At 36.0% G+C, this 19,599-nt stretch overlaps 6 protein-coding genes and 1 long non-coding RNA gene across 10 annotated transcripts; 3 read left to right on the top strand and 4 right to left on the bottom strand.

The window, feature by feature from the left end:
- Window positions 1–4,083: 4,083 nt before the first annotated feature.
- LOC130508429 (adenylate kinase isoenzyme 6 homolog) lies at window positions 4,084–5,042 on the top strand. The gene is made up of 2 exons (XM_057003950.1): window positions 4,084–4,396; window positions 4,539–5,042. The coding sequence occupies exons 1-2, from the start codon at window positions 4,190–4,192 to the stop codon at window positions 4,863–4,865; spliced, it is 534 nt and encodes a 177-aa protein (XP_056859930.1). The 5' UTR covers window positions 4,084–4,189; the 3' UTR covers window positions 4,866–5,042.
- A 96-nt stretch (window positions 5,043–5,138) lies between these two features.
- On the top strand, window positions 5,139–5,952 carry LOC130508430 (uncharacterized). Its single transcript, XR_008942860.1, has 2 exons — window positions 5,139–5,536; window positions 5,627–5,952. It is a non-coding gene; the product is annotated as an uncharacterized LOC130508430 (long non-coding RNA).
- A 135-nt stretch (window positions 5,953–6,087) lies between these two features.
- LOC130508428 (thiol protease aleurain-like) lies at window positions 6,088–8,518 on the bottom strand. The gene is made up of 8 exons (XM_057003948.1): window positions 8,278–8,518; window positions 8,044–8,165; window positions 7,564–7,634; window positions 7,370–7,443; window positions 7,024–7,291; window positions 6,810–6,941; window positions 6,590–6,725; window positions 6,088–6,414 (listed from the first exon to the last, which is right to left on the bottom strand). Exons 1-8 carry the CDS (start codon window positions 8,460–8,462, stop codon window positions 6,377–6,379), a joined length of 1,026 nt encoding a protein of 341 aa, XP_056859928.1. The 5' UTR covers window positions 8,463–8,518; the 3' UTR covers window positions 6,088–6,376.
- A 1,581-nt stretch (window positions 8,519–10,099) lies between these two features.
- On the bottom strand, window positions 10,100–10,951 carry LOC130508739 (uncharacterized). Its single transcript, XM_057004392.1, has one exon. The coding sequence runs from the start codon at window positions 10,949–10,951 to the stop codon at window positions 10,100–10,102; it is 852 nt and encodes a 283-aa protein (XP_056860372.1).
- Window positions 10,952–11,317: 366 nt separating this feature from the next.
- On the top strand, window positions 11,318–13,101 carry LOC130508426 (3-hydroxyacyl-[acyl-carrier-protein] dehydratase, mitochondrial-like). 4 transcript variants are annotated; one of them, XM_057003945.1, is made up of 4 exons: window positions 11,318–11,695; window positions 12,210–12,484; window positions 12,595–12,710; window positions 12,800–13,101. In XM_057003945.1, the coding sequence occupies exons 2-4, from the start codon at window positions 12,218–12,220 to the stop codon at window positions 12,912–12,914; spliced, it is 498 nt and encodes a 165-aa protein (XP_056859925.1). In that variant the 5' UTR covers window positions 11,318–11,695; window positions 12,210–12,217; the 3' UTR covers window positions 12,915–13,101. The 4 variants fall into 4 exon arrangements, with proteins under 4 accessions (XP_056859925.1, XP_056859927.1, XP_056859924.1 ...); XM_057003947.1 differs by having other exon boundaries at window positions 11,318–11,701; XM_057003944.1 differs by lacking the exon at window positions 11,318–11,695 and adding an exon at window positions 11,792–11,952.
- A 45-nt stretch (window positions 13,102–13,146) lies between these two features.
- LOC130508425 (putative L-type lectin-domain containing receptor kinase I.11) lies at window positions 13,147–15,404 on the bottom strand. The gene has a single exon (XM_057003943.1). The coding sequence runs from the start codon at window positions 15,245–15,247 to the stop codon at window positions 13,226–13,228; it is 2,022 nt and encodes a 673-aa protein (XP_056859923.1). The 5' UTR covers window positions 15,248–15,404; the 3' UTR covers window positions 13,147–13,225.
- A 1,115-nt stretch (window positions 15,405–16,519) lies between these two features.
- LOC130508423 (L-type lectin-domain containing receptor kinase I.9-like) lies at window positions 16,520–19,273 on the bottom strand. The gene has a single exon (XM_057003941.1). The coding sequence runs from the start codon at window positions 19,063–19,065 to the stop codon at window positions 16,828–16,830; it is 2,238 nt and encodes a 745-aa protein (XP_056859921.1). The 5' UTR covers window positions 19,066–19,273; the 3' UTR covers window positions 16,520–16,827.
- Window positions 19,274–19,599: the final 326 nt, after the last annotated feature.

Genomic DNA, 19,599 nt, shown 5'->3' with positions numbered 1-19,599 from the left:
CTCTGAAACTAAATCTTACAATTATATTGCAATTATACATAATTCACATGTTTGTCCATATTGCAATTATATATAATATATAGATATAATATATAGATACCATTCCTATGAAATACGTACCATTCATCTTTTTGTCCATATTGAAATTAGATGTTATATATATATAGTAAGAATACTAAGATACATATGAATCATCACATACATAGAAATTAGACTAATATATCAAATCAACTCAAATGTGCAACCATAATCCCTGCCATGATCATATACAAATTAGACATAGTATTTGTAATAAAACCATCATGCTCACACTCATTCAGCTTCTTAAGATTGGTCCACATTGCAATTATATATAATTCATCTGTTTGTTTATATTGCAATTATATATAATTCATCTTAAGATTGGTCCATATTGTTCCTTTAAAAAATTGAATCTCTCAATTCTAAAATATACACTAAATAATCTTTTATAGCAAAACCATTTCTCCAAGTTGATTTAACATGCCTACAATATCAGATTTAATAATATCGCAAGTTTTAAAAATCAGTTATAGAAAATATTCTTCTCCAAGTTTATTCTATCAAACCTAAAATCTAGGAAACAATAAAATCGATGTTCTTAGTATTTATTATGGTTAATGTAATTGATTATCGGATATTCCTTTCCTTTAAAAATACAGTCAATATTCTTTTATAGAAAAACTCTTCTCCAAGTTGTTTAATTAATCAGTTATGGAAAATCCCCTTCTCCAAGTATATTTTATCCAAGCGAAAATCTAAGAGTCGATCAAATTGTGATATTTTTATTTATTATGGTTGATTTAATTGAATGTGAAATATTCTTTTTCACCTCACAAAAATTTGTCTATAAATATTCGACTTCTTATTCACCATACGACATTCACAAAAACTCCCAAATAAACACAATATCGAAACCTAGCACTTTAGTTATGATAGATGGTGTGAAACCTTTAAGAAACAATTGGAAAATTCCAGTTAAAGTTCTTCATTGTTGGAAACAAAACACCGGTTTTGGAGACGACACATTTGAGTGCATCCTCTCAGATGAATCTGTACTTGCATTTGTTTCAGCTTTTATAAGTTTTTTCTATTCTATTGGTTTATAAATCTGTTTCTTTTTCTGTTTTATATGGTGTAAAGATTGCAGCAGCGTGCCAAAGGAATCACATTAGTACACATTATTTATTTAAACACATTTAAACACATTTTTATTTTTCAAAATTTAAAATTAATACACATAGCAATCATGTATTACATTTAGTATGAATAATGATAAAAAAAAATAACACCCGCTCGGTCGAGCGGGTCACGATCTAGTTCATATTAAGACTGGACATTTTTAAAAGTATACTATTTAAAATAAAACATGAAGATCATAAAATTAAAACGTGATCATTTGTTTTGTATGTTGTAAAATATACAATAATATAAATTACAACTGAATCATTCGAAGAGAAGTTATTTGGGAATCTTCCTATATATGGTTTCTCATGGGCTATACGCTCATTCCTGCTTGAAATGCTCGAACCATGTGTAAGTGATTTGCTTTCAGTACCCCCATCTCTTGTCCTAATATTTTCCTCACTCTCCAGCTCATTCCGTAAGATCTAATTATATTCTTTTTTTTTTGTCAAACCGATGTAATTATATTCACAGTCACTTTTCTTCTACTGTAGCCAGCTTTTTTTTTTTTTTTTTTTTGCAGCTGCTTGTTCCTTTTTTTCTTACTCTTACTGCACCAGGAATGCAAATAATCTCGAACCTATATTATTAATAATTTAATTAATATTTTATCAACAATAACTTAATTAAGCTGTATATTATGTAATCCCTAGTCTATATTTGAGAAGTGATTTGCCAAATGTCTTCTCTACAATCGTTTTCACAAAAAAAATTGTGACGTGGCAATTAAGATTGATGACATGTCATATGGTTAAATATGACATGGACAATTACATTTAATGCTAATATATATTTTTGGAAATCTTTTTAGAATATGACAATAACTCATATATTACATTTAATATTGATTTATATTTTTGGTAACTTTGTAGAATATGGTAATAACTCATAAATCATCACTAAAATAAATATATTCAAATATGGTATTTTGAATTTCGAAATATTATATAATTTTACTTTTATAATAATAAAATTTTTATTATCTAAAATTTTCTAAATTTTCTGAATTAAAAAAAATAAATCATAATATCATTAGTTTCTTTTAGATATCTACAAATTATATAAATATTATTTAGTTTTAAATTTTGATAACTATACAATTTTATATGATTTTAGTAATTTTTTACAAGTTGATTTAATAATTTAACCAAATGAAATAAATAAAATTTTTATCTAAGATTTTAACTTTATATATATACATATATATTCTTAAATATAATTTAAAATAAAATAAAAAATATTTTCTCTTAATTTTATGCTTAATTAATGATATTTATATTAATTATTAGTCAAAATAATAAAATATATAATATTAATAAATTACATTTTAAAATATAAAATTTAACTTTTAAAAAATTCATCACTACACATGGTGCATGAAAACACCTAGATTAATAATTGTGACATACCTACTAAAATTGATGACATGTCTTATAGATTAATATGACATGAACAATTATATTTAATGTTAATTTATATTTTTGATAAAATTTTAAAAATATGGTAATAACTCATATATTATATTTATTATCGATTTATATTTTTGGACTTTTTAAAAATATGGCAATAACGCATAAATCATCATTAAAATAAATATATTCAATTATGGCATTTCAGATTTTGAAATATCATTTAAATTAAAAATATTTCAAAAATATATACATATTTTTAGAAAATTATAAAATTAAATCATAAAATCAAATTAAATCGTAAAATCATTAGTTTCTTATATATATTTACAGATTTTATAAATATTGTTTAATTTAAATTTTTGACAATTCTGAAATTTTATATATTTATTTAATATATTTAATTAAAATAAATAGATAGAAAAATCTACCTAAGATTATAATTTTAAATATATACATGCACATTCTTAAATATAATTCAAAATAAACAAAATTAGTTTTATCTTAATTTTAATGTTCAGTTAAATCAAATTTATATTAAAATATTGATAAGAAAAAAGAAAATTTATAGTATTAATAAGATGACAAAAAAAATATTAATAAAAATAAATATTATTTATATTTATCTTTTAAAAAATATTTATCTTTTAAAAAATATTTTAAAATTCTTTTACTGCACATGGTGCAGGAAAACACCTAGTACAATTTGAATTAAGAAGATATTTCATCCTAAATAATTTATATTGATAGGTTTGACATGCATGTATATGTTATTCGGTACATATACATGCATATTTATATATACATATGTATAAATAGGCAAGTTTCACATATTCATATTCGGTACATATAACAGGCCATATGTTACAACAAAGCATAAACAAACACCCAACCAACTTTCAAGTAACGTTAATCCGGTAAACATGCGAACATCATTGCTTTCAAATATATGCTGATAATCACAAGCTAGAACCGGGTGCTTTGCACCAACACCTATAATTTAATAAGAAATCAACAAAGGATAGAGCATCTGACAATATGCCTCTGTGAATCTTTCTTTTACAGGTTATATATATCCAAACAAGGTATATATGTAAAGCTTAAATTAAAATGGTAACGGTTTTACGGTTTCTTGATAAAAGAACTTACCACACATGTTCTTTCCCATCTCCAACTCCAGGACCATGTTTTAACTAGCTTCGATTTGAACAAACTCTATGACACGACTGTGAAAGTGCTAACATGTTTCCACTAACACGATGGCTGAAACTGAATATGTAAAAAAAAAAAAAACATAGATGGACATCACATGTAAGTGTAACCAAAAATAATAAGTTACAAATCAAAGGTTATTGTTTGTTAATGGTTTCGTAAAATCATGGGCTTTGGTTTCGTGAAATAATGGGCTTGGGTTTCGGCCCATTCTTTCCTTCCAAAGAGCTTTTTAACGCCGTTAGGTCTGACGTCTATCCTTCCCACCGCCTCACCCTTATGCTTTGCCTATAACAGTAAAACCTTACCATCGTCGTCCCTCACAATCTCCGCCGGCGAATCTGAAATTTTCTTCGAGACTAACAATGGCGGCAGCTAACAGCGGTTCACGGCGACAAAAGCCGAACATACTCATCACGGGAACCCCCGGTACCGGCAAATCGACGACGGCTTCTGCTCTTGCCGAAGCCACGAGCTTCCGGCACATCTGCGTCGGAGATCTCGTCAAAGAGAAGAACTTGCACGACGGCTGGGACGATCAGTTCGATTCCTACGTCATCAACGAAGACTTGGTGAGTTTCCCCTGAATCGTTTTCCCGCCTGATTTGTTCCCATCGTTTTTCAGCTGAATGATTTAAAAAAAAAAGAGGATTTGCGCGCTAATTTCAATTTCGATTCGAATCTTATATTAATCTAACAATTTTTGATCATTAGGTGTGTGATGAGCTGGAAGATATAATGGAAGGGGGAGGGAACATTGTGGACTACCATGGCTGCGACTTCTTCCCTGAGCGTTGGTTTGATCGTGTTGTCGTGCTTCAGACCGAGAACTCCGTCTTGTACGACCGATTAACCAGGAGGGGTTATTCGGGAACCAAGCTCAGTAACAACATTGAATGCGAGATCTTCCAAGTCATGCTCGAAGAGGCGAGTGATAGTTACGAAGAGGAGATTGTTGTCGCGCTGCAGAGTAACACCCTCGAAGATATCTCTAGCAATGTGGCGAGTTTGACGGAATGGATTGAATCATGGAGTCCCTGAGTAATCATCATATGAACGATGCATATTTTATAGCTATAATGTTCGGTTTTTTTGGTAGTTTTTTTTAATGAATTCTGCATTGATCTTTGTTAGTTGCAATTTATAAGCACAGTTCAGCTGTTGCAAGACCACCTTATGTATGTGTCCCTTTTGATAATTAAAAATAAGTTTTTTTTTTTCGTAGCGTGTTGTGCTGTGCGAAGTTACAGAGGTGACAACCTTAAGGTTCTGATCATGGTTGAGAATTATATTATAAAGAGGTAATATTAAACTTGCAGAAGGAAACGCATGTCTTTTCTCTACTTGACGCGTTTGATGTGTCCTTTAGTTTTATTTTATGAGTATTTTGCTTATAAAATTTGCAGATGATTGATTGATCCCTGTACTGTTAGCAATTGGGAGAACATTTAGGCAAAGTTTGGACCTTTTTTACTTTCAACGGTGTGCCTATAAGCTGTTCGAGAAAATGACTCAGCGAGAACAAGTTGCAACTGAAGAAGATGAAGTAGTAATAACCTGAAGTTTGTTTCGTTTGGTTGTTCAGGTGAAACAATGCTGGCGAAGACATTTATCTCGAGACATTTTGTTCTCATCAGCTACTTCAAAGACGCTTAAGGTGGGAGATGTTTTAAGAGAAGCGAGAGTGTTCTCAAGTGAAGGGCTATGCTGAGGTGAGCCATGATTGGAACCCACTTCATTTTAATATAATTTCTAACTATGATTTTTTGTAAGTAAAATTTTTAGTGTTTCTATTCAAATAGTATAAATGCATGGACTAAGATGACGAGGGACGCAGATGTGCGAAGACTTACCACAGCATAGCCCTTAACACATACTAGCCCTTAGCAGTTTTTGATGAAACCATCAAACTTTAGCTTGCTGAAGGAGTTTCTCTTGGTGGTTGAGGTTGGGGCAGGATACTCGAGACTCGCGTTTCCAGGGCAAGACATAGCAAATCAAACTGAAATGGATATCCTAGTTTTTCAAATCAAATTGAAACTGATAACAAATCAAATCAATTTTCACATATATTTTGTCCACTCTTTTGGTAAGTAACAGAAAAAAAAATCTTTTAAAAAAGTAACCTTGTATAGTTGTATTAGTTAGTGTTATATGTTCTTTTATACTTCAGTTCTCGATCTCATTTGGTCAGAGATTTCTTCAAGGCCAAGTATTGTATGGTGAGCACGTTGATGTTAGTAAAAGTCATAACTTCGCAACTTTTTAAAACAGCCATAACTTAGTCAGCTGTATATGTAGTACAATCGTCTTACGACCAATAACGAATGTATTTCATTCTAAACAATTTATATTGATAGATTTAACATGCAGGCATGTATACTATTAAGTTTCACATATTTTTCCATTATTCCATACATATGAACAGACTATATCCATATGTTTTTTGAATTAAAAAAGATAAAACATAACAATACTGGGCACACCCAAGTGCCAATTTTCAAGTAATGTTAATCCTGCGGACATCATTCATCCATATGCTGATCATCTCATTAGGCCACAATCGGGTACGATGCACGTGTCGCGACACCTACAATTCGACAACGAATCAACAAAAGATAAGAGCATATGAGAATCTGTCACTCTGATTTTTTTTTCTTCTTTTACAGGTTAATTATATCCAAAATAAGGTATATGTACATAAGACATTCGGTAATATAGGATAACTGATACTGTTTTTTATGGTTCCTTGATTAAGAACTTACCACACATGTTCTTTCCCCTCTCCACCTTGAAGTGGCCTTCTACGCCCCAGCCCGGTCCCCATGAGTTCCTTATAAGCCAATATGGGACACCGCCTTCCATTCCATAACCAACCGCCAAAGCATAATGGTTAACGTCCTAAATGCCACATCAAAAGAAAAAAAAAATTGGACACAAAATATAAGCTAATCAGTCTACTTGCAACATTTAAGTAAGGCTCACCTTTAAAGCACTTCCACATTCACTGCTATTGTAGACTCCGTCCATGTATGCATTTAATGAGTCTACAACGTTGAACGATATGCTAACTGGCCCTATGGATCCAACAACTCGCTTCAGTTCTTCTTCATCACCCTGTTGTTGTTTCAGCTATCATTACTGATTACTTGAATCATTGTAAAGCGGGTGAAAGCCAAAATCCGTAAAAGATGCTTACCGAACTGATACTGACATATCTTGTGATATTTACATTGGACTTTTTCACGTTTAGTTTGCACAACCCAAGGGAACCTCTGTTGGGATAATCTGTTTCTAGACTGATTCCTTTGGCTCCGGATTTGAGGTATTCGAAGGCTCTGGAAGGACGACCAGAAATGCAGCCCAAGTTACCGTAAGGTAGAGAACAATCAATCAGCTGCTGCTCAGAGAGATCAGTTATGCGTTTATGTTTCCTACTGTAAGCTGCCTCAACAGCTCCAACTGCGCTGCAGTACCAAAATCGTACATCAAGAGATGAAATGCTAACATATTTTTTTTTAAGGAGGTATCAATCCCTGGATTACCTGAATGCCCAGGAAGCTTCACAACCTCCCTGATTTTTGACCGGGCCAAGAATACCTCTTTTATTCCAGTCCACCTGCAGTCACACATTTTGAAGACAAAAAAAGGGTATACATGTAGCAAAAACCATGTTTTTTCTCAAAAATTGAAAAATAGGGCGAACAGTCCATACAGTAACATTTAATTCTATACTTACACTTCTCGGAACAGCTGCTTCTTTGAGTCCACCGGTCTTTTGCAACTCTTGGATGGTCAAATCAGCAAATTCTGTTTGGATTCAGGGGACATTCAAATAGGCCAATACTTACCCATCAAACCACGTAATGCAGTTTTTATTCATTTCTTATTCACTAGTAATTTATTAATTTCTCACCATTTTCCAACAATAATTTACTTAGGAAAGAAGCATTACTGAAACCGTAAAAAGCGTGCTTATGATTTTTTTAATCATAAGCTAAGATTTATGCAGGTTTTAAGAAATATTTTAAATGATTTAACTAAAATTAAATTGTTTCCTATTATTGTTAAATACAATTTTATTTAAAATTAGTTTATAATACTGTATTATTTAGCTATTTATGATTGATTTTATGGGACTTTTTCAAAACCTCACCCCAATAATAATCCATCAAGAGACCGGAACAATAGTTTCAGGACAAGAACGATAAAGACTTACGATTGACACCAACTTTGTAAGATAAGCCTTTCTTATTGGTGGATCTGATAAAATCAAGAGTGTCCTTGAACACCGAGAAACGATGCTTTACCTCCTCAGCGTTTTCATACGTTTTCCCATACCTTCATCACCAAAAACGAACAATCAGTTAATTTAGTTTGTCTACAAAAGAGATGGACTATAACTCAACGGCGAATGCAAATGCACCGGTGGTATATAGAGGATGGGACTTACTTGTGAGCGAAGCGAGCGAAGGAGAGAACGTGATTGGATTGGCCTAAGATTTTGACAAAGGATTCCTCTACCTTCCGGAGACCGTCGGTGATCGGAGTGGACTCATCGGATCCGATATCCCCAGCCGACGATGCTGCGATGAGAATCACCAGAACTACCGACGTTAGGGTTGATTTCACAGACATGGCTTCTTTTGTAGTCTAGTTCTTACTCTTTTTTCCCTCAACACTCCTTATTTTGAGCAATTGTGAGAACTGGGAACTGATCTTATTCTGAGGTTATATTATATAGGCCTCAGAAAATTTATAATTGTTATAATTACGTTTATTGTGATGTTGATTATAGGAAGTCTTGCTCACCAAGATTTATAAAACTGAACGCGGTTGTTTCTTTACATGTTTGTGTGAGAAACTACGTCAAAATTTATATTGTTTATTTTATTTTTTGTAAAAATGTTAATTCAAAATGTATTAAAACTGTTTTGGTTAAATTTTTATAATGACTAACCTCCACGTGATGATTGTAAACCTGAATGTGTTCGTTTTCTCGTTAGATTTTTCATTCTATTGTCATTTTAAAAACAAAATATAAGACGTGGTGTAATTGTGATTTGAGAATAGTTGATCAATTTAAAATATTTAGCAACTAATGTTTGTCATCATTTATCTTTATCAATTTGATCTCTCATAACTTTTTTTTTTCATTTGGGGTCTGGCTGCATATGCGGACTAACACGAAATATCGTAAACTGTAGGTCACGCTTTTCTGAACCTCTTACTGCATTGCAATGAAAGAGTTATTTACCCCCCGAGATTCTTTCCATCATCTTCCATCTCTACGTGGATTTTGGTTCTATCTCTAAATTTGACGGCGCTCTTGTAGGTAAATAAAAAGAAACAAAAACATACAAAATAGACAAGACCGTGCCACTCTTCAATTTTGATGTAATTTTGGAATCTTGTAGGTAAGAAGTTGATGAACTGATCATTATCCGGTTTCGAGATTTGATGTATGAAGTTGATGAATTGATATTACGAATGAAGCTGTCGTATGAACACCCAAATCATTCGCTCGTGTGAGAAGAATCTTTCTTTAGCAACATATAGCCTTTCTTTTTTTTAATAATTTTTTTTTGATCGTAGGTGTGTGATGAGCTTGAAGAGGTAAATGGAAGGAGGAGGGAACATTGTGGACTACCATGTACTGTGACTTCTTCCCTGAGCGGTGGTTTGATCGTGTTGTTGTGCTTCAGACTGAGAACTCCGTCTTGTATGACCGTTTTAACCAGGAGGGGGTTACTCGAGAACCAAGCTTAGTAACAACATCGAATGTGAAATCTTCCAAGTCATGCTCGAAGAAGCAAGTGATAGTTACTGAGAGGAGATTGTGTCATCGCGCGGACATATATAACAAATGCAAGTTTAATGGTTATAGAGTTTTTTTTTTTTTTTTTTTTTTTTTTTTTTTTTTTTTTTTAAAGAATTTTAAATTTATTCAAACAAAAAAACTGTTTTACAACTAGTGCAACCTTTCTGAATCTACTACCAAAGAGAGAAAAAGCTAAGAACTCCAATATGAAAAAAGAAACTTCCACTCCAAAAACTCTAAATCCCCCTCAAATTTGACCATGAGGAACAAGTCAAATTTGGGAAAGCTATGAACTTATCCTCATTAAAACCCTCATTAGAGAAAACCCAAAATGGGACAAAACTCTAATGTGGAAAAAAGAGTAATAAGTTCATAGCTAGGGGACAAAGCATTTTGATAAAAATCACTGCCAAAACCCTTCAAGAACTTCAACAAAACCAAAATTTCAATGACTTCAATTTCTTCCAAACCACACTTCCATTGCTTTCTCATACTTCCCTCCCGGATTCTTCCTCAAAGTTGTAATCCTGTTTCGAACCATCTTGTCAAGTCTTCTTATCATACAGCTCGTAGTTTGTGAGGCTTCACCAACTCTTCTCACATTCCTCTCATACCAAATCGCATAAATAACCACTTGAAACCCATATCTGAATAGGAAAGTTGACACTCTTTCACGAAGGCCTTTTATCAGAATCTGAACAATCTGAGACCATTGAAATAAATTCCTATGGCCTGCAAGATTCCCCATAATGCTTCTCCAAACTTCTTTCGAATAGCCACACTCAAAAAACAAATGATCTCTGGTTTCTTCAGCTGAGTTACAGAGCCAGCAAGTGGTTATGGCTTGAGGATTCCATCTGATAATCCTGTCACCTGTGGCTAGCCTGTTTTGAATCGCCAACCAAGCAATGAAGGAGAGTTTTGGGGTCGCTTCTCGGAACCAAATCCCTTTAAACCACGTCACTTTAGGCGATTGAGTTCTTACAATGTTCCATGTCTGAGAAGTGGAAAAATCTGGCTTGAAATCCCCATTATCTCTTTTCCACAAACAAGCGTCTTCCTGTTGATTAAGCCCCTGTCTTCTAAGAGAGAGAATTTCTTTCTCAATCTGTTGATAGACAAGAAACCTGTGGCGTCTGGCTCTATAAGTCTGCACAACTCTTTCCACTGTTGAGTTAATAGGAATACCCATTATCAAGCAGCCTCTCTCTCCCGTTAACTCAATAAGACTTCCCAATTGCGACCATCTTGCAAACCAAAAGGATGTATCAGAGCCACTATTTACCTCCACTTTAGCTAACTGCATTGCTAACGGCCTTAGACGAAGAATTTTCTTCCAAATCCATGACCCCAAACAGCTCTTCTCACTCACACTCCAAAAGGACCCCTTTCGTATGAGATATTTCCAGATCTATTTCACCCATAAAGAAACTTTTGCAGAGATAATGCGCCAGATAAGCTTCAGGTAGGTGACTTTATTTACCTCAGACAAGTTTTTCAAGCCTAATCCCCCTTCTTCTTTTGGTTTACATACATCTATCCAAGCTATCTTGGCTTTATGAGTCGACAGAATTGGTCCTGACCAAAGAAAAGCTGAACAGATGCTGTTAATTTCATTAATGCACATCTTCGGAAGACTAAACGCAGACATCCAAAAGTTGGTAATGCTATAAATAACAGAACCAATTAGTTGAAGACGACCAGCAAAGGTTAGATGCCTCGCAGTCCACGAAGCAATACGAGTTCTGATTCTAGAGATGAGGGGACTATAATCTCTTACTGTCATTTTCTTGGTTAGCAAGGGAAGCCCTAGATATCTTACTGGTAAAGATCCAGCTTCAAAAGGAAATTGCTCCAAGATCGAGACACTATCTTCTGCTTTTACACCCGCGAGAAATAATGTCGACTTCTCTAAACTGATATTAAGCCCAGACATCTTAGAAAAATCTTTGAAAACAGCCAGTATCCCTTCAATCGATCCTTTCTTCCCGTCTGAGAATACAAGAACATCATCAGCGAAACAGATATGAGTCAAATCCAACTCCTTACAGTAAGGGTGATACCCTATCCTCTTCTCTGTTGCAGCTTTATCAAGAAGTTTGTTTTTTTTTTCTTTTGGGTAGTTTCTTTTTATATGGATTCTGCATTGATCTTAATTAGCAATTTATAAGCACAATTGCGAGACCAGCTTATGTATGTTATTTTGATAATTAAAAGAAGATAAAAAGATCGTAATCTGAATGTTCTTCTTATAAATCATGGTTGAATCTGGATCAATACTAGAGCTTCATAGTCAATGTGGTATTAGTAAGTTGTGCGTGTAATAAACTGCTCTGTTTTTTCTCTTACTTGTCGAGTTTATAATGTTTCTATTGATTATAAGGTTTTCAGTTGATCCTTTAGTGTGAGCAACTGGGATAAAATTTTGGCAAAGTTTGTACCTTTTTGACTTTCAACGGTGTGCCTATAAGCTGTTCGAGAAAATGACTCAATGAGAACAAGTTGCCACTACTGAAGAAAAGGAAGTTATAAGACCTGAGGTTTGTTTTGTTTGGTTGTTTTAGGTGAAACAATGCTGGCGAAGACATTTGTTCCGAGACATCTCCTTGATTCGAGGTGTTTCTCATCAGTTAATTCAAAGATACTTAAGGTGGGAGATGTTTTAAGAGAAGCAAGAGTGTTCTCAAGTGAAGATGTTAAGGGCTATGCTGAGGTGAGCCATGATTGGAACCCACTTCATTTTGATCAAGAATCTGCTCGTAAAGCTGGGTTTGAGAATCGTCTTGTTCATGGGATGCTTGTGTCTTCCATGTTTCCTCGTATCATCTCTGCCCATTTCGTAAGTTCTCTAGCTTTAGTTTGCATTTATCCACCTTCTTACATGCCCTAATATTGTATGGTTATACACATTTGGAGAAACATGATTGAGTCGCTTTGGTCTTGTTGCAGCCTGGAGCAGTATACGTATCTCAAACTCTGCATTTTCGATCACCAGTTTACATAGGGGATGATATTCTCGGAATTGTACAAGCTACAACTTTAAGAGAAACCAAGAATAAGTACATGTAAGCTAATTTTATTAAAACCCATTGTAATAATTTTTAAAAATAGCTATTCTCTCCATCATCACTAGATCTTCATTCTGCTTTGTTAGTGTCAAATTCTCAACCAAATGCATCAAGAATCACAGTGAACTTGTTGTTCTTGATGGTGAAGCTACTGCAATCTTACCAAACCTCGAGATGCTACAGCCAAGTCATTTGGAATGACAGGAAACTGATCCGATATCTGTAAGTTTCTATGTGTTTTTTTTCTCTCTTTTTTAATATGACTACTCTGTTCTTGTTCTGTTTTGTTCTTTCATTCCTGCCGTCTTTGACTATGGTCTGAAACTTGTGAGATTTTTGTTGCAACTTTTTTTAGTAATGAATTTTTTTGCTATTGTATAACCTTTTATGATGTTTCAATCACAGTTTCACATCCAATTTTTATCAACAAATCGAGAAAGTAGCCAAAACTGATATACACACACTGATTACACTGTATTTGTCTGAAAATAGTAAGAAAGATATTAAATTCTTCACCTTCCATCTCCGTATGTGATTGTGTGAGTAACAAACATAGAGTTATGAGGTGAAGGAGGAGATGCCGATGGTTCTAAAGAGCTTCTTGAAGTGGACGCCGCGCCCAGCAAAACCGGAATATAAACTCCAATCCCTGGAGAATCTGGTGAGAAGTTGGGCAATGGGAGATTCTTGTTTATGTACTGTACCACCTGTTCCATGGTTGGTCTTGATTCAGCAGCAACGTTTGTGCAGAGCAGCCCTAGTTTCAAAACCATATATATTTCCTCTTCTGAGTATTCATGTCCTAATCTTATATCTACAGCATCAAGCAGAGAACCACTTCTCCAGCAGTCACAAACCCATTTGATCAAATGCCTTTTCTCAGCTGGAATCTTGTTATCCAATGGTCTCCTTCCACATGTTACTTCAAGCATGAAAGCACCAAATGCATAAACATCTGTTCTTGTAGAAGTTCCCATTAGTGTTAGCTCAGGTGCCATGTACCCCATTGTTCCTATAGCAGCCGTGGCGGGCAAGCTATCTCCGTAATCTTCAAACCTAGCCATTCCAAAGTCTCCTAACCGTCCATTGAAATCAGAATCCAACATGACGTTAGAAGCTTTTATATCTCTGTGTAACACAACCTGGTTAGCTCCCGTGTGCAGGTAGCTGAGAGCAGAGGCAATATCCTTCAGAATCACAAACCTTTGTGGCCATGAGAGAGATGGTTTATCTCTGTGGAACAAGTATCTATCAAGACTTCCATTAGACATATACTCAGAGACCAGAAGAAGCTCTCCTTTCCTTCTGCAGTATCCAAGAAGAGGAACCAAGTTTCTGTGCTTTAAACTTCCCATAGTCACTACTTCAGCTACAAACTGTTTCATCCCTTGCTTCCCATTGTGGCACACTCTCTTCACCGCTATATCTCCAATGTGAGGCAGGTTCCCTCTGTAGACTTCTCCAAAACCTCCTTTCCCTAAACGACCGTCTTGGTCAAAACCTCTGGTTGCTTTGTATAGAGATTTATATGAAAACCGGTGTGGACCATAGTCTTTTTCCCATGCTTCTCTGACTTCTGCATACTTCTTTCTCCTGTGTAAGTGAACCCCTCCAAGAATAGCCAACACTATGAGTGATAGTAACACAGACAAAACAACAAGCAGGGGAGATGTTTGCTTCTGTTTGGCTCTTGGATGAGGAATCTGAGGAAGTTTTGACAAGTTCAGTCTCTGCAACAACTCTTTGCTTCTGCTGAAACTCCACCCCAAGATATATTGGTAACTAACCAGCGACCCTGTTGCTGCAGAGAATCCAAAAAACAGTTTTTGATCCGGGAAGATTTGAGTAAGATTGATGGATCTTGACAAGAGAGGATGGTCTGGCTTCTGGATTCTTAGAGGAGCAACTGTGACATTGAGTAAAGTTCTTTCATAATCCACCCACACCTGTAAAGGCTCTCCACTTAAGAGCTTCATGCTTTGATTCTTCCCTTTGGTGTTTGAATAGTAAGAAGCTGAAGCTGACTCTATAGACCTGAGGCTGTTGATGTCTATACCGACATGATTCTTGTCTATATCATCAAACTCTGCGCTTTTAGCAGTATCAAGCTCAACAGCTAGAAGCTGATAAGATGGAGATCCGTTTGTTGAGATGTTGGAAAGACCCAAGTACTGTGTTGGATCTGCATTTGTGAAATCTAAGGAGGAAGACAGAACAAAGGCGATTCCATGGCCACCTTCAGCTCCTGGTTTAGGCACAAGTGCGCACACAAAATGAGTTGAGAATGAAAAGTTCTTCTCAGATGAATCAAATGGCTGCTTGATGAAAGCATGACCCATTTGCTGTGTTGAGGCGTTGGTCAGCTGCAGCAATCCATCTGGAGAGAGGATTTTTGCAGATCCATCTAGATGAAGATCAGGTTGAGCTTTGAGAAAGCCATTGTAGATGAAACCTGCTGCTTCTTGTTGACTTGACAAGAAAATCAGGTGATTAAAGAAAATCACCAAGATCAGATGCAATCTTTGAATAGCCATTAATTGCTGATGAATTAAAGAGAAGAGTAGTTTGGTTTATATTTTTTAAGACATGAATTCAAGGCCAATTATCTTTAGGAAATGCATTTCACATGGGCATCTTCTGAGTTGAAAATTTACCAAATGAAATGTAACCATGACAGTTACCTTCAACCTTTATTTTATGTCATGTTGTTCATTAATAAATGTATGGTCTCTTGTCTGGTTCTAACAATGTCTAACTCAAATGACATTAGACATATGGTCTAGAGAATGAAGCCAATCTATCTTATTAAAAGCATTAAGTTTAGGCCGACCAACCAAAGTTTTTATTATCTGCAAAATAATTAATACAATAATGTTCGAAAAACAAAAAGAGTAAAACAAACTAATAAAATATTTATCATCTGCCACATTCATGTTTCTTTGTTTGTATATATCAATACATGAAAATGCTAGGAAGACTTTAAATCAGACTTATCACCTATCTTGTTTACTTGCTTGTTTATTCCTCCTAGTTTATAATGTTTGACCTTGATTTTGCATTCAATATTCTTTGATTATATATACTTGTAGATTTGTTGGATAATATTAATGTATTTCTTTCACATGATCTATTCTAACTAAAATACTAGATCAAACTCCATGAAGCCAGAATAGTATTGTAAATGGATGTTGACAAAAGAAGAAACCAATATTACTTTTTTCACACATTAGTCACGTTTAAACTGATATGTGAATAGTTAAGTCCAAGTCAATAATGGCAAATTAAGAGATGAATCTTGAAATGAAATACAAGTCAGTGACAGCAAAGAAATAATATTATGTTTTTGGATCTGGAAATCTTTCATTGAAATTTATACAACCCCTAAGGGTAACAAAATAAGCATATAAACATTAAGTAAAAGCTTAACAATATTATAACACAAATGACCCCAAGTTGAAACTATGCAGTGCTGCATGTGGTGTACCCAGAAACAGGTTTGTTTGTTTGTGTATTGGGATCGAATAAGTTTAGTTAAGAAACATCTATCTATATCTACAACCATCATTCTTAATGTAAACTATATAGTACACAATAAAACAACGGCTGGCATAATCTCCTGGCATAATACTTGTCACATGTATGAATGTAAGGGATCTATGACTACTTGATGACTATTATCCAATAGTCACTCTCATGTGCTTAGCACGTTCTCAAATACATGCAAATTCTAAGCATTTAGAAGCTTTCCAACAGCCATACATTTTTTTTATAAGTTTCCATTAGCCATACATATACAGCATACAACATATATAAACCAAAACATCTCAATAATTCATTACTACAACATAAGCACACAGTTACAACTTATAAACCAAAACAGCGTTCTAACAGAGAGTCATTTAGTATCTGACCAATGCATATATATATTGAGGAACAATAGCCTGAGGAGTAATCTCGTTTCCGTGTTTGGTAACAGAGAGAGGAAACATGTATACGGTAAACATTTACAAAGAGAGACAAACTGATTATATTGGGACAGGTGAGACAGATTACTAAAAAACAATCTTGAGAGCTACTAAGATCTGTTTGGGTGATAATGAATGTACATCATGGATTACCTCTGACTGCTGATGCTGGAAAGATTGGACTCGAGATCTTCTGCAGGCAATGTCACAGCTTTGACAGCAGATGAGAGAGTCTGAGTCTTAGGCTTCTCAGGTTCTAAAACTATATGAAGAGAGTCCTTAGTCTCTATCGTCTGTCCCCATGGCTGATCCCTTGCCTGATAAGCGTAAGGCGAGTGGTTGGTCGAAGAGGAAGCCGACCAACTCCACGAAGCGGATGAGACAACAAGGGAAGCCGCATCAACCAGAACCGGAGCAAATGTGCCTATCCCCAAAGTATAAGGTGAGAACTCTGGCAAAGGCATGTTCTCGTTTAGGTATAAGACCACTTGTTCCATCGTAGGCCTAGACTCCGGCACGATATTCGAACACAGCAAACCGAGTTTCATAACCATCTCCACTTCCTCCGGTGAGAACTCATCTCCCAGTCTTTGGTCGACAGCATCAAGCAGAGCATCCTTCTTCCAGCACTCACACACCCATTTGATCATATGCCGTTTCTCACCTTCCAGCTGCGGCTCCACAGGTCTCCTCCCGCATGTTACTTCGAGCACGAAAACACCAAATGCGTAAACATCGGTTCCGGTGGAAGCTCCCATCGTGATCAGCTCAGGCGCCATGTAACCAACGGTCCCCACCGCAGCCGTCGTGGCTGCGCTCCCTCCGTGTTCATGAAACCTAGCCATCCCGAAATCCCCTAACCTACCGTTGAACTCCTCGTCCAGCATGATGTTGGAAGCTTTGACATCTCGGTGCAGAACAACCTGGTCGGCACCTGTATGCAAGTACCAGAGAGCAGACGCTATTCCCTTGACAACCACAAGCCTTTCTTTCCAAGAAAGAATACGTTTCGCCTCATCAAACAAATGCTCGTCGAGACTACCGTTAGACATGTACTCAGAGACCAAAAGAAGCTCACGCTTTCTCCTGCAGTAACCGAAAAGCGGAACAAGATTCCGATGTTTCAGACATCTCATGCTCACCACCTCAGCCACGAACTGCTTCACACCTTCATCACCGTTGTGGAAAACTCTCTTCACCGCTATCTGTCTTCCTTGAGGAAGGCTCCCTCTGTAGACTTCACCGAACCCTCCTTTCCCTAGAAACTCATCTTTACTAAACCCTTTCGTCGCTCTGTACAAGGACTTGTAAGAGAACCTATGCGCATCGAACTCCTTCTCCCACGTTTCGGAAACTTCCAAAAACTTCTTCCTCCGGTGGAAACAAACTCCCGCGAGAACAGCCAACGTCACAACAGCAAGAAAAGCAACCAGGCCGATAATCCACCGAGGTAGCTTCTTACGCGGAGCCTTAGGACGAACCGTGGGAAGAGGTTTCGGATGAGGAACTCGAGGAAGCTTCGAGATGTCAAGTTGTGATCCTCCTCCTCCTCCTTTGCTTGTGGTGAAACTCCACCAAAGAATATAGTGATCGCTCACAGCGTTCCCCGTTGCAGCAGAGAATCCAACGAACAGTTCCGATCTATTATCAGGAAAAATATCTGAAAAGTTGATCCGTTGCGACAAGAGAGGGCGACTCGGCTTCTTGGCTTCGATAGGTGCCAGCGAAACATTGAGAACAGAGTCTTCGTAGTCCACCCAGACCTGTATAGGGTTCCCGGACAATAAGTTCACGCTCACGTTCTTCCCTCTCGTGTCTGAATAGTAAGATGATGGAGCTACCGCGATAGATATAGGACTTTTCACGTCGATACCAACGTGACCGTCGCTGGTTTTGATATCGTTGAACTCTGGGTTCCATATAGTGTCGAGCTCGACAGCAAGAACGTTAGACGTTGATGCGTTGAAAGCCCCTAAGTATCTTGTTGCCTGTGCAAACGAGAAATCGAGAGAGGAAGATACTAAAAAGGTAAGACCGTGGCCTCCTTCGACGCCTGGCTTAGGCGCCAGAGCACACACGAAGTGAGTTGAAAAAGAGGAAGTGATCGACTGATCAATCGGTTTCTTGTGGAAAGCTCGGCCCATTTGATAGTCTGAATTGTTTGTGAGCTGGAGTAATCCACTGGGGAGTAGTACTTTTGCGGATGCATCTAGGTAAAGATTTTCTTGGGAGGTGAAGTTTGAGTAGACAAAGTTTGTCTCTTGTTGGGTTGATAAAGATATCAGATGGAGAGAAGTGATTATTAGGATCTGCTGAAGCAACTGCCCACGAGCCATTGAAGATGATGAAACAGAGAGTCTGGATCTGATGTGTAGATAGTGATGCATCTCATCTCATAACATCTGCAAGCTGTAGAGAAAAAGTGAACAGAAAAAAAGGATGTATGCTTCTTTTCCAGTGATCCAAAGCCTATTTAGCTTTCTAATATTGTTTATTTAACCAAAGGAAGGAATCAACATTTTTTTTGGCTTTACAAAAGCACGATGATATTAAATAAAGCTTAACGTGGTTTTCGAATTATTCTATTTGAGACAATAATTCTCAATACTTTAACTTATATGATATCAGCTTCAATCTAAATAGACAACGCAACGGCTACATGGGGTACCCTGAAACAAAAATAAATAATATAATGCGTGTAACAGACGCTTATAAATTAAATAATATATGTAGGGATAGCATCGTGCACCAACTTTCATTGGATTCGTCTCCTGTTTCTAGTCTTCTTCTAAGGAAGCAGACAAATAAAACACCGTATTTTAAACATGCTCTTGACCTTTCAAACGCAGAATTGAAAAGAAAAAAACCATGTTGTTGTATGATAGTATTTCAATTTAATTATGAGCCAGATCGAAGTTAAG

Source organism: Raphanus sativus, chromosome 2 (genome assembly GCF_000801105.2).
Source record: "Raphanus sativus cultivar WK10039 chromosome 2, ASM80110v3, whole genome shotgun sequence".
Taxonomy (NCBI): Eukaryota; Viridiplantae; Streptophyta; class Magnoliopsida; order Brassicales; family Brassicaceae; genus Raphanus; species Raphanus sativus.
Note: the sequence above shows the minus strand (reverse complement) of the source record. Positions and strands in the feature narration are given on the sequence as shown.